The sequence below is a fragment of the Phocoena sinus genome, chromosome 3 (assembly GCF_008692025.1).
Source record: "Phocoena sinus isolate mPhoSin1 chromosome 3, mPhoSin1.pri, whole genome shotgun sequence".
Classification (NCBI taxonomy): Eukaryota; Metazoa; Chordata; class Mammalia; order Artiodactyla; family Phocoenidae; genus Phocoena; species Phocoena sinus.
The window spans coordinates 44,978,689-44,992,875 of NC_045765.1; the positions used below are offsets into that span (position 1 = coordinate 44,978,689).

A 14,187-nucleotide genomic window follows, 5' to 3' on the forward strand; every position below is an offset into this window, starting at 1 on the left:
AGTAACGGGATCAGGGAATCTTGATGATCATCCCTACTGTTTTTTACATACATTAAAATTTCCACAGGTCATATGCAACCTTAAAGGTCAAATCTCTTCTCAACCATTATGCCCTTAGTCTGGTGCCCCGCATAAAAATGATCATTTTGAAACAAGACCAAACAAATCAAAAAAGATAGGATTATTATGAAAAGTGTGATTTTCGTCCTACCTCTTTCTAAGTTTATTGAAATCATTTTATATTTATTCAAGAAACATTTATTGAACACCTCTTGGGTACCCAGAGATAAGTATGACTATTTCTCCTGGTTGTTTCCTTCCAGATCTATTTTGACAAAGCCTGGAATACCCCATATAAAACAGTCTGTCTATCATGGGAGCACCCACTTCCTCTGAACCAGTTAAGTCTTACCTACCTGACTCCTTCTGGGACTGAGAAGGATTTCCCAGGTATGTACCTTCTTACGTTAGGGTATATTCCGTTGTATCAGTGGTTCCAACATACCACCATTTTTCTATGCAGACAACCATACTGTTGAAATCAGCAATAAAAATGTAAATGGAAAACATCTTAAAATGAACATTTTGGTCCATGAATATTGATTGGCAGGAAAGTCTGCTGAGTTGAAGGAAAATATGAGAGCTCTTGGGAGATTATTAGAATTCAGCGGCTGAATCCTTTCTGGGGAATAAGGGAATACATTCCTCAGTTTTTCATTTGCTCATTACCCATTCTTATTGCCGGGGAGCTTCATCTTTGTGTGTGTGTGTGTGTGTGTGTGTGTGTGTGTGTGTGTGTATTGCCTTATGAAAACATTAGAGTGGAATTGCTGGTTCATAGTGGAGAAAATAAATTGTTAATAAATCAACAGGAAACATATATTCACATCTATACAATTAAATTAAAAAACCTTGTCCAAGTTCTGTATGATCATAGTATGCAGTCACAAGAGGACTTCTTTCACATGATACGTGCTGATCTTTGTATAAAGACCGAACAGTCTTCTCCCACAGGTTGGCCTAACATCTACCTCACTTCTGTGGTAGTTGCTTCTAGACTGGTGAATGTGGAACCTGCAGTCTGCGTCTGATCTGTGAAAACATCCTTCTGATCACCAATTTTGCCTTTTCAGGCATCTACCTTTTTAGAAGAGAACAGAAAATGATGAAGTCCCAGGTGAGTTTCTTTAATTTTTAATTTCTTAAATTTCTTATTTTGGTTCTTCATACAATCAAATGGAAAAATAAAGATAGCTAAAATTAGGATCAGGGAAAGACAGCCAAAATAAAGATCCAGACCTAGAAATAGTTGCTAGGTAATATGTAGACAGATACATTTCCCATGGGAAGAAATTATTTCTTGCCATATAAGACTAAGATTTCATTTTTGGGTCTTTCTCTAGGTGGTGGAGTGTGCAGTGTTCTCACCAACACTCCTGTGGTAAATGCAATTATAAATTTCTTGTAGCTGTATCACAGAATGATTTCTTTTAGAGGGAAGTTATCATAATGTCATAGCCAAACTCCTTAACTTTATCCTTTAGAACTGGAGTCATCAAACTATTGCCTAAATTCAGTTCTCCAACTGTTTTTGTAAATAAAGTTTTATTGGCAACACAGCCATGCCATTTGTTTACATATTGTCTATGGCTTTTTTTGTAGTACAATGGCACCATATGGCCTGCAATGCTGAAAATATATACTTTACTGAAAAAGTTTGTTGACCTCTTCTTTAGAGGACCAGATTGATTATAGAGGCTTCCTATTGGCCAGCTTTCTCTACCGATAAAGTCTAGATAATATAGGATGGATACATTTTGAATGGTCTTCCAAAATACATATTTCTTTCAAAAAGTAGTTCTTGAAATATAATTGTCTGGCAGAGCTTTGGAGAGCAAGGGTCACTGAAGCTCTGTACCCTTTACTATGGTTTCAGATTTTGTAGGATTACTGTCTAACTTGGGGCTAGTTCCTTCTCTGTGTTTCTGTTTTTAACAGTCTGTTATTTTTTTCTCCCTGCCAATATTCACTATATATACGGTATAAAAATCTTTAACTATATAAAAAGATAAAAATTTAAACACTGAGGTACCTTTTAACTTAAACTCCCCTCCTCCTGAGATTATCAGTATTAACCATTTGTTTCTAACCTTGTGATGGAGCGTACATGTGTAATAGTACCAGTGCCAGGGGTGTCTCTTACTTTCTTGTTCCTTTTTTGGGGAAAAATAATGTTATAGTAAACATTCTGTTTTGCAACTTGATTTTTAACTTTACTGTCCAGTATAAAAATTTTTGTATGTATTTTGAATATCTTCCTATGCTGGTATATAGAATTCTCCTTTATTATTTTAGCAGATCCATAATATACCCTGTGGACTGGAATTGTTTCTTCATCTGTAAAATGGAGATTGTAATCCTCATAGGGTTGTTGTGGAAATTGAGTAAAAACCACACTTAGAACAGTAACTGGGAATGGTTTGTTTTATATTTAAGTATTAGCTATTATTATTATATAATCATTATTATTGTCAAATCTTGGAATCAGCTTTTGCATTAGGAGTTCTTATGTATATTTTACAGTGGAGCTTAACAAATGAGTTCTATTGTGAAAAGACAGGTGTTTTTCCTTTTTGGGTCTCAGTAGCTTTGGAGCTGTGCTGTCCAATATCTCATGTGGTTATTGAGCACTTGAAATTGGCTAGTCTGAATTGAAGTGTGCTTTGAGTGTAAAGTACATAGTGGGTTTTGAAGATATAATTGCAGAAATTCATTAATAATTTTTAAAGATTGATTACGTGTTGAAATGATATTTTGAATATACTGGGATAAACATATATTATTGAAAACAATTTTTTGAATGTTGCTACTAGAAAATTTAAAATTACTTATCTGGTTGGCTTTATATTTCTGTTAGAGCTGCTTTAAAGATGAAAATGGATTTTTTATTGGCCCAATAAATCCAACTATCATGGCTAATTAACTTGCTTATTAGCTCAGGAAGAAAGATTTATATTTTTTCCATACAGTCCAGAAGTGAAGTCATCATTTTCATACATATCTATCTTTCTTTTCTCCCTCTTAACACCTACTCCCCTTCCATTTCCTCCATCTCTTCCATTCGTCCAGTCACTCAAGCAGTAAAAATTGCTTGTAGCTGATTGGAAAGTACAATTTTCCACTGATTATGCACTATTTTACTCAAAATTAACAAAATTTATACATATTTAGTATATTAAAGCATTCTAGTATCATTGATAAAGCAAAGTTAGAATGTCAGCATTACGTTTATTAATTTTCTTAACAGAATGGTTTCCCTCTACATTCTACATTTATCTTCCACATGTTACTGTTCTTTAGATCACAAGAATATTATTGACAGTGCACAAAACTGTTCTTAACTAAGCATGAAATTTATTTTATTCTCTATAATTTTCATTCATTCCTTTTTAGCAAACATTTCTTGAGTAGTCAATATATGTCACAGGTGCTGGCTGGCTGTGAAATATCTCAAGAGTTACACATGGTTCTTGGGAAGAATGCAGAGAAAAATGGGGTGAACAGATGTGGAAACTAACATTAACACATAAAAGCTCTATAATAGACATGGGAGCAAGGGACTTTTATAGTCGATAAGGGGGAGCAGCCAGCTTTATAAATAAGTCAAGGATAAGAGTCTTAAAAGATTATTAAACTCTGGATCATGAAGGAAGTAGGATGAGGGTAGGAAACAGCATTTGAAAAAGTAGAAAAGGCTGAGAATTTGAGGAAAACTAAAGCGGAGGGTGTCTCATGGCAAGTTTGTCTGAAGATGGCATTAAGGTAATAAAATATAAAAGGTCTTGTTTACAGTATCAAGGAAGGCATTGTGGAATAAGTACAGTGGTCAAGAACCCAGCTACTGAGTCAGGACACCAGCTTTTAAATTTGACAGTTAATCAGTCATATATTCAGTGTAACCTCTGGCAAGAAGTGACTTAACCACTGTAATCCTCAATTCTCTCATATGTAAAGTGGGAAAACTAAAGGGGTTGTTATGGGAACAAACTGAATGCTTGGCAGCTTGATGGTGTGAATATGAGACTTGATGTGGGGTGAGAGAAACCTTAACATTGAGATGATTGAGATGAGACTAATTATATATGCAAGGATGGACCCAAAGGAGTCTTTTAAGCAGGGGAATGTTGATATTTAATTTTTTTTTCATTCTGAAAGCAATATTTGATAATAATGGAATAATTAGGGGAAAACTCTCAAAGTAGTTTAAAATAATACAAATCACTCAGATTCCACTATTATGAACATACATAATGGTGGCATAATTAAAATAGTCAGTTTACCCTCCAGAAACACCTCTGGCTCTGCAGTTACCCAAGTCCTTTATTTCAGTGTCATGTCAATAATTTGTTATAGTTTTCTCGTGAATGTTATCTGCATATTTCTTAAGTGTGTTTTTCAATATATTGCTGTTATAATTGATGTATTTCATTATATTCCTAACTATTGCATATATATAGGAGAACTGTTAGATTTAGAAGAAGCTAAGATTTCTTTCCTATGAAATGAGGGGATTGGATTAGAATCTTCAAGAACTCTGACATTCTCTGATTCTCTAAATGCGGCTTTTCTCTTTTTTATATGTTATACTTTAAAAATCCTTCTCTATAATTATTAATAAAGGGCTTCCCTCGTGGCGCAGTGGTTAAGAACATGCCTGCCAATGCAGGGGACATGGGTTCGAGCCCTGGTCCAGGAAGATCCCACATGCTGCGGAGCACCTAAGCCCATGCGCCACAACTACTGAGCCTGCGCCCAAGAGCCTGCGAGCCACAACTGCTGAGCCCACGTGCCACAACTGCTGAAGTCTGTGACCCTTAGAGCCCATGCTCCACAACAAGAGAAGCCACCGCGATGAGAAGCCCGTGCACCACGAGGAAGAATAGCCCCTGCTCCCAGTAACTAGAGAAAGCCTGCGTGCAGCAACAAAGACCCAATGCAGCCAAAAATAAATACATTAAAAAAAATTATTAATAAAAATCTTCCCAGCCAGGTTTTGTTTTGTTGTTATATAATTTTGGGTATTTTTAGAGTTTAAATTTTTACTCCATCCAGAATATATATTTTTCTCTTTTCCAAGACATAAGATATCATTGTATTAGTTATAATTGATGTATTTTATTATGGCAGCTAGGGCTGCCCTAACAGAATACCACACACTGTGTGGGTTAAACAACAGAAATTTTTTGTGTCACAGTTCTGGAGACTAGAAGTCAAAACTTAAGGTATCAGCAAGGCTGGTTCCTTCTGAGGGCTGTGAGAGAAGGATCTGTTCCAAGTCTCTCTCTTTGGCTTGTAGATAACTATCTTCTCCTCATGTCTCTTCATACTGTCTTCCCTCTGTGTGTGTGTCTCTCTCTGTTCAGATTTCTCCTTTTGATGTCGACCTCAGTCATATTGGGTTAGGGTCCACCCTAATAACCTCATATAACTAATTACATCTGCAGTAACCCTATTTCCAAATAAGGTCACATTCTGAGGTACTAGGGGTTAGGACTTCAACTTATGAATTTTCAGGGTATGCAATTCAGCCTCTAACATATGGCTTCAACATTATTCTTTTCCTGTTAACTGTCCAGTTGTTTCAGTACTATTCATTGAATAATACATCTTCCTCTCAGCTGTATGTTTTTTTATATTAAACTCAAATCTTTATGTAATGCTATTTCTTTTCTAATTTATTAGTGCACAGAGATACATTTTCATAGTTACATTCAGTGTGTACATATTAACTTATGCTGTTTTTTTCATTTATTCTTTCATGTATTTCCACATGTTGAAAGAGCTGTATATTATTCCATCAAATTTAAGTAATTGTTTCCTTATTATTACATACTTGAATTGTTTTCCAAAATTCCTCTCAGCTGCTTTAATGCTGCCCTTAAATTACCATTTGTATTAGGTAGGCATTTTATGATTTACCTCTTCTGTTTTCCTGTACTGTCTGGGTCTTCTTGCCAAAGGCAGGATTTTGCATTGGTTCTCCCAAATACTCTGATACAAAACTAGATGTAGGTATAGTTTTGCATACTATATTAGAGATGATAAGAATGATCACTTTAGATTAACAGGAATATACTGTTACAGGGGTTAGTATCATTCAAGGATGTGGCTGTGGATTTCACCCAGGAGGAGTGGCAGCAACTGGACCCTGCTCAGAAGACCCTGTACAGGGATGTGATGCTGGAGAACTACAGCCACCTGGTCTCAATGGGTAAGGATGACTTCCCTGTATAACTCAGACTTGTCCAATCAAGTGCCTTTCCTTATCAGTCTCTGTGGTTAGGTGGTTCCTGACATATATAATGACTTTTATAATCTTCGTACCTTCCCCAATGGAGGTCGTTACTTTGCTGAGGGCCAAATGTACTACTTCATTGTAGACCTCCTTAAACTGCACCTTCTCTTTTGCCTTCTGTGCAGTCTATCCCAGGTCCTCTGATTTCCATTTTTTTTTTTTTTTGATTTCCATTTAATAGGGCATCCAGTTTCCAAACCAGATGTCATCTCCAAGTTGGAACAAGGAGAAGATCCATGGATCATAAAGAGAGACATACCAAATTGGATCTATCCATATGAAGATCAGGCAGATGGGCGACAAGGGAAGTGAAATATCAGGTTTTTTTTTTAATTGATTGATGCCTGAGGCTTATGTTTCTCTCCTTAGTGAATTCTCTTATTCTTTGTTCCTATGCTGAGAATTTACTAGGCATTCAACAAATAATTAATTAAATAACTGTGAACCTTTATAGGGGATAGCTATTTCTTATTGATTGTATATGTATATATTATGTATTAAATATATATTTGTTTAATATAGTTAATATATATTTAATGCATTTTATGAAAAGGCTTAATAGGCAATAGAAGGCAAATTCCTTCTAAGAACACAGGTTGCATTACAGAATTAAATGTCAAATACTGCTACTGTTTTTAAAAGTTCAGAGAAAATTAGAGTCTAAAGAAACGAAACAGAATTTGAAAAAGCATTTTTCAGAGCATGCAGCTGTAGCTGCTTTGAAAGATATATTGAGTATTGATGATGCTGAGAGAGGGAGGTGAAGACAAACTGTTGATGGGGGGTGGGCATGAAGAGTATATGAACAAAACCTTGAAGTTAGGGAAATATGGCTTTTCTGGGAGAACTTTGCTAGTTTTATTTGATAATGTAGAGAAAGAATTTATGGGGAACTGTGGAATTCAAGCTTGGATTCTTGGTGTGAATCTGATACTGAATCCACAGCAGGATTTTGGGTTTTTCTATTGTTTGTATTAGTCGTTATTTAAGAAAGTAGACTGAGGAGAGTTAAAGTATTTTGAATACAGAAGAGACCTTGTTTCTTTGGCTAGTGGTGGCAGGATAATACTAGTCAAGTATATATAGCAAATTATAAAATAAACGCATTTGAAAGGTGAAAAGCATTTCCCTTCAGAAAGCAGGAGAAATGGGAAGACTCTAGAAGAGTAATCCAAGATTAGAGTGATAATAACTCAGATAGTTTTCTATCTCCTTTAGGTATAGTTTTCCCATAAATATTTCGCTTTAACATCCTTGTCTAACCATTTCCCTCATCATACTATTTGCTGTCTGTCTTATGAAATGGCCTGTCTCATCCCAGTTTTGAGTTCATCACCTTCATTGGATCAGTCATTTTTTATACTCCTCTGCATTCTGTTAATTATTCTTTATGACTGTTTTATTTTATCTTTCTTTCCTTTAGACAGGAAAAGTAACCTTGACAACACCCAATCATGTATTTTGGGGTCTGTTTCCTTCCATAATAAGATACTGAAAGGAGTCACAAAGGATGGTTCATTTTACTCCATATTAAAAGTCTGTCAAGGTGATGGCCACGTACAGAGATGTCAGAAAAACAGACTTTTCAGGCAAGTAACAGTCATCAACAACAAAACAATGACTGTGGAGTCAGACCACAAATATAATGCATTGGGCAAAATATTTCAAGAATGCATAGGGTCAGATACTTCAAGACAAAGACCCCATAACTGTGATGCATTTAAAAATGACTTGAAATCTAGTATTGACCTACCTAGTTGTAATAAGAGCAATTCAGGAAAAAACCCTGATGAGAGTTTTGGATGTGGAAAATCGTCCATCCATGGTGTGTCCAATCCTGATCTTGAGAAAATTCACAATCGAGTAATTCCCTGTGATGATAATGAGTGTGGAAACATTTTCAGCAAGAAACAATCCCTTATTCAGTATCAGAATGTTGAAACTAAGGAGAAAACCTGTGTATGTATTACATGTGGAAAAGCCTTTGCTAAGAAGTCACAGCTCATTGTACATCAACGAATTCATACTGGGAAGAAACCATACAATTGTGGTGCATGTGGGAAAGCTTTCAGTGAGAAGTTTCACCTTATTGTACATCAAAGAATTCATACTGGGGAGAAACCTTATGAATGTTCTGAATGTGGAAAAGCCTTCTCTCAAAAATCATCCCTCATTATACATCAAAGAGTTCATACTGGGGAAAAACCATATGAATGTAGTGACTGTGGGAAAGCCTTCTCCCAGAAATCACCCCTCATTATACATCAGAGAATTCACACTGGAGAGAAACCTTATGAATGTAGAGAGTGTGGTAAGGCCTTCTCCCAGAAGTCACAGCTGATTATACATCATAGAGCTCATACTGGAGAGAAGCCCTATGAGTGTACTGAATGTGGAAAAGCCTTCTGTGAGAAGTCCCACCTCATCATACATAAAAGGATTCACACTGGAGAGAAACCCTACAAATGTGCTCAATGTGAGGAAGCCTTCAGCAGGAAGACAGAACTCATTACACACCAGTTAATTCATACTGGGGAGAAACCTTACGAATGTACTGCATGTGGGAAGACCTTCTCCCGGAAGTCACAGCTCATTATACATCAGAGAACGCATACTGGAGAAAAGCCCTATAAATGCAGTGAATGTGGAAAAGCCTTCTGTCAGAAATCACATCTCATTGGACATCAGAGGATTCACACAGGAGAAAAACCTTACGTTTGTACTGAATGTGGGAAAGCCTTCTCTCAAAAGTCTCACCTCCCAGGGCATCAGCGGATTCATACAGGAGAGAAACCTTATATATGTGCTGAATGTGGAAAGGCATTTTCTCAGAAGTCAGACCTTGTTTTACATCAGAGAATTCATACAGGGGAAAGACCTTATCAGTGTGTTGTATGTGGGAAAGCCTTCATCCAGAAATCACAACTCACTGTACATCAGAGAATTCACAGCAGTGGTAAAATCATAATAAACTAAAAACACAGACAAGCTTTCAGTATTAGCTCAAGCCTTAATAAACAACAGAAACGTGATTAACTTGATAAATTTGTGGACAACATCTTTATAGAGAAAATTTTACAGGAGAATTCGTGTCTGTAGTGTGGTGATACCTAACTCAGCAAAGATGATGGGAAATAATTACATAAATGAAGGACATTTCACCATGGCATGTAAAGCTTTTAAAGTCATGAACTGAGTGGTCAGTAGAACAAATTATGTATATAAAATATTGTCAAATTACATATTCCTTATTATACCATAACAATAAACACATTGTGAAATTGCTAATATTAGCTTGCCATTATTTTGGCCATGTACAGTAATCCCCTATAAAGGACATGAAAAAAACTTGAGTTAAAAAAATCAATTCCTAGAAACTGTATTAATAAGGAGGGGCTTGGGAGTTCCCTGGTGGTAGGACTTGGTGCTTTCACTGCTGTGACCCAGGTTCAATCCCTGGTCAGGGAACTAAGATCCTGCAAGCTGTGCAGAGCAGCCAAAAAAAAAAAAAGGGGGGGTTGCTTAACATGATCCCTAAATATACATGTAAAATTCTTATACAAAGATGGAAAGATAGGTTGATCAGATTCAGTAAAGGTGATAATTATACATTTTCCCATCTCAAGCATATAAGTTGATCTGTATCTCTGGAAGGACCCTGGACCTTGAAATTGTTGCTTCTTGACCAAATCTCCTCTTTACTCTCCCTTACTGGGAATTTGGTATAGTGGAAAGACTTTGGTACTGAACCAGATGGTTTGGGTTTTAATCCTGGCTCAACTACTCAAAAGATTGTGTGACTTCAGGGAAGCCTACTTTACCCATCTGAATATTTTTTTTTATTCGTAAATAAATGTACAGTGTAGAGCACACTTTCAGTTAATATTAGTTCTTTTCATCTTTCTATTGTCCTATAACAGGATGCTAAGAGTAACATGATACATCTGAACTTGCTTTGCAGTCCGGATACTCTGCTTATGTACCCCATTCCTATGACTGATTGATTTAACTGTCTTTGGCCATGGTAGTCTTGATTCCTGGTATGTTAAAGTGAGATTTTATTATACTTTTATTATTTTTTACATACCTTTATATAAGCCGTTGTGTTTGCACATAAAGACCCTGTCTAATGTCACTTTAGTTCCTTTATGACTCCTGTCCTGCAGCTGCAGCTGTTCTCCCCGGAACTGAGGACACTTAACAAAGGAAAACTCTTGGGGTAAGAATTCATGCCTGCCATAGATTTGAGAACTTAATACCTCTAAAATTTCTCCTGCCCTCCTTCCTGTGGTCCCACATATTCCTGCATGAGCGACTTAAAATGAGAACTCCTGCTGGAGCTGCTCTGCAGGAGAGCATACCTGGCAAGGATGAGGGTGTCTATATGGTAAAACATGGTTTACCCATGTTCACATTGTTCTTCCCTTAGTTCCTACTTGATTCCTTCACATTTCATGCCCACCTTATCCCCTTCCTGCATGGCTGAACTATCTATTATGAAACTGGGTGAGAATCTCTGCAGGGGAGAGGGCATACCTGATGGAGAGGGATGTGGGAATCTGTGTGGGCAAATTTCTGGTCTCATTATTAACACTGAGTTGATAGCACTGTCATCAGATATAACTGGCCATTCAGATCTGGGATAGAAGGCCTAAGAGTATACACCTCATGGGTTGGGCTACTCTGAGGGTTCCTCATAGAAGATGTCCTAACTGGCTCTTATGGAGACATGAGAAGGCCAAGGGATCATATTGGGAATATAGAGAAATTTAGTGAAGAGGGGGTTTTATATAGTGACAGGTATGGACCTTATATAGGTTTAACAAAGATTCACAGTTCCCACCTCATAGACTTCCCATTTGATCCTTCCACTGTTACAGCTCCTACGCAGCCTCATTGATCTGATAATGTGTTTCTATAAAAATCTCATTTCAGATTTAACACCTCCTGGTTTAACATTTCACCAGCTTTTTTTTTTTCCAGCTTTTTACTAGAGGAGCTAGCCAGTGCAATGAGGCAAGAAAAAGAAGCACTAGGCATATTCAGATTCTAAAGATACTTAAAAGTTATTGAAAAGATTTGAATACAAGTAAATTAAAAAGAAAAAAGCCAATTCTACAATATCTATTCCAGAAAAGAGAAGAGGAAGGATCCCTGACATATTTTATGAGTCTACCATTATCCTGATGCTAAAGCCAGACATTACAAGAAAAAAAAAATTAGTGACCAGTATTTCTCCTGAACATAGCCACAACCATCCTTAACAGACTATTTGCAAATCAAGTCTAGAAATATTTTGAAAAAAATAGTACATCATGGCTAAATAGAGTTTAATTCAAGAATGCAAGTTTGGTCCAATGTACAAAAAAATTTTGGTATAATTCAACATACCAATAGCCTAAAAAGAATAACTATATGGTCATTTCTATAGATGGGGGAAAATTATTTGACAAAAATTCCACATCAATTTAGAATAAAAACTCAGCAACTAGGAATAAAGGGCAGCTCCCTCAAATTGTTGAAGGACATCTATAGAACATCTAGTTAGCATATTTAATGGTGAAAGACTAAATGTGTGCCCCAAGATTGGGAAATGTTAAAGATGTCTGTTCTGCTCTTCCTAGTGAATATTGTACTGGTGATCTTAGCCAGTGCAGTAGGGAAAACAAAATAAGGTGGGGGGTGGGGTGGAGTGGGGGGGTGCGGAGCATACAGTCAGGAAAGGAAAATAAAATTGTCTTTATTTGCAGATAACACGGTCTTCTACACAGAAGATTTCAAAGACTACAAAAAAATCTACTAGACCTGATAAATGGGTTTCACAAAATATCTTAAAAAATGAGATATACTGTATTTACAGATAGAAAGATTCAATATTGACTGTTAAGATATCAGTTTTCCTCAAATTGATCTATATATTTATTGCAATCACCCACAAAAAATCTCAGCAGACATTTGTGTAGAATTCGACAATCTGATTCAAAAATGTACATGGAAATGCAAAAGACCTAGAACAACAAGACATCTTTGGAAAGAAAGAAGAAGACTCATATTACCTGATTTCAAGGCTTATTATAAAGCTAGAGTAATCAAGTATATAGTATTGGCATAAGAATAGACAGGTCAATGAAACAATATAGTCTAGAAGTCAAACCACACATATGAATAACAGACTCTTAGCAAGGTTGTCAAGGTAACTCAATGGACAGAAGGTAGTCTTCAACAAACAATGCTGGAACATTTGGAAATCCATATGCAAAAACAAAGCAATACAAAAAACTCTTGATTCCTAGCTCATACTCAGACTATATCTAAAAATCAACGTGAAAAAGGTCATGTGCATAAATGTAAACGTGGAAACTAAAGTTCTAGAAGAAAACAGAAAGTAATCGTGACTTTCATTATGCAAAGATTTTTCAAAGACAAAAACCCCACAAAACATGACATTAAAAGCTGATAGAGTTCATTATAATAACATCTATTCTTCTAAATACAGTGTTAAGAAAATGCCTAGTTATACTACCCCAGTCATTAAGTTTAGACTACCTTCAGTGGACTTGGAAAGGGATCAGAACATACTGTTTTAAATTGTGAGTCTATACTGTTCCATTCATACTTTTCATAAAATCCTTAATATTTTACTAGTATTTCATCTTACACTGAAAATAATGTTCCCCAACCACGTTAGCAGAATTACTAAATTATTTTGCTTATAGTATGCTTAAACAAACTTCAAATTTTCAACACTAATATTACTAAAACAGTAAAAACAATAGATGAACAAAGTCTGTTCTTATGTTGATTCCTTAGCTTTAATATTTTTCCATTTCAATGGCTATGAAAATTCAACCAAATTAAAAATAGTTACATTAATAAGCTAAAAATGCCAACAGGATAAATATTCAAGGAGATATAGTCAGAAGATCTGTGAAAGCTCAACTTCCCCTTCTTTTATATATTTATTTATTGGAGTATAATTGCTTTACAGTGTTGTGTTAGTTTCTGCTGTACAACAAAGTGAATCAGCTATATGTATACATATATCCCTATATCCCCTCCCTCTTGAGCTTCCCTCCCACCCTCCCTATCCCACCCCTCTAGGTTGTCACAAAGCAACAAGTTGATCTCCCTGTACTATGCAGCAGCTTCCCACTAGTCATCCAGTTTACATTTGGTAGTGTATATATGTCAATGCTACTCTCTCGCTTCGTCCCAGCTTCCCCTTCCTCCCCTGTGTCCTCAAGTCCATTCTCTACGTCTGCATCTTTATTCCTGCCCTGCCACTAGGTTCATCGGTACCGGTTTTGTTTTGTTTTTCTTAGATTCCATATATGTGTGTTAGCATACGGTATTTGTTTTTCTCTTTCTGACTTACTTCACTCTGTATGACAGACTCTAGGTCCATCCACCTCATTACAAGTAACTCAGTTTCATTCCGTTTTATGGCTGAGTAATATTCCATTGTATATATGTATCACATCTTCGTCATCCATTCATTTGTTGATGTACATTTAGGTTGCTTCCATGTCCTGGCTACTGTAAATAGTGCTGCAGTGAACATTGTGGTACATGTCTCTTTTTGAATTATGGTTTTCTCTGGGTATATGCCCAGTAGTGGGATCATATGGTAGTTCTATTTTTAGTTTTTTAAGGAACCTCCATACTGTTTTCCATAGTGGCTGTATCAATTTACATTCCCACCAACAGTGCAGGAGGGTTCCCTTGTCTCCACACCCTCTCCAACATTTATTGTTTCTAGATTTCTTGATGATGGCCATTCTGACCAGTGTGAGGTGATATCTCATTATGGTTTTGATGTTCATTTCTCTAAT

At 36.2% G+C, this 14,187-nt stretch overlaps 1 protein-coding gene across 12 annotated transcripts in view; it reads left to right on the forward strand.

The window, feature by feature from the left end:
- LOC116750808 (zinc finger protein 300) overlaps positions 1-14,187 on the forward strand; it is an 80,186-nt gene that overhangs the window by 43,528 nt on the left and 22,471 nt on the right. For 4 of the 12 annotated variants that reach the window (XM_032626021.1, XM_032626023.1, XM_032626020.1 and 1 more), the window contains 5 exons: positions 324-450; positions 1,015-1,177; positions 6,145-6,271; positions 6,537-6,659; positions 7,779-9,640. In XM_032626021.1, the coding sequence (XP_032481912.1) occupies positions 1,163-1,177; positions 6,145-6,271; positions 6,537-6,659; positions 7,779-9,331 (1,818 nt within the window). In that variant the 5' untranslated portion in view covers positions 324-450; positions 1,015-1,162 and the 3' untranslated portion in view covers positions 9,332-9,640. Of the gene's footprint in view, positions 1-323; positions 451-1,001; positions 1,178-1,403; positions 1,442-6,144; positions 6,272-6,536; positions 10,396-10,496; positions 10,575-14,187 lie in introns of those variants that run through there. The other 8 variants (XM_032626026.1, XM_032626030.1, XM_032626028.1 and 5 more) reach the window with 7 other exon arrangements.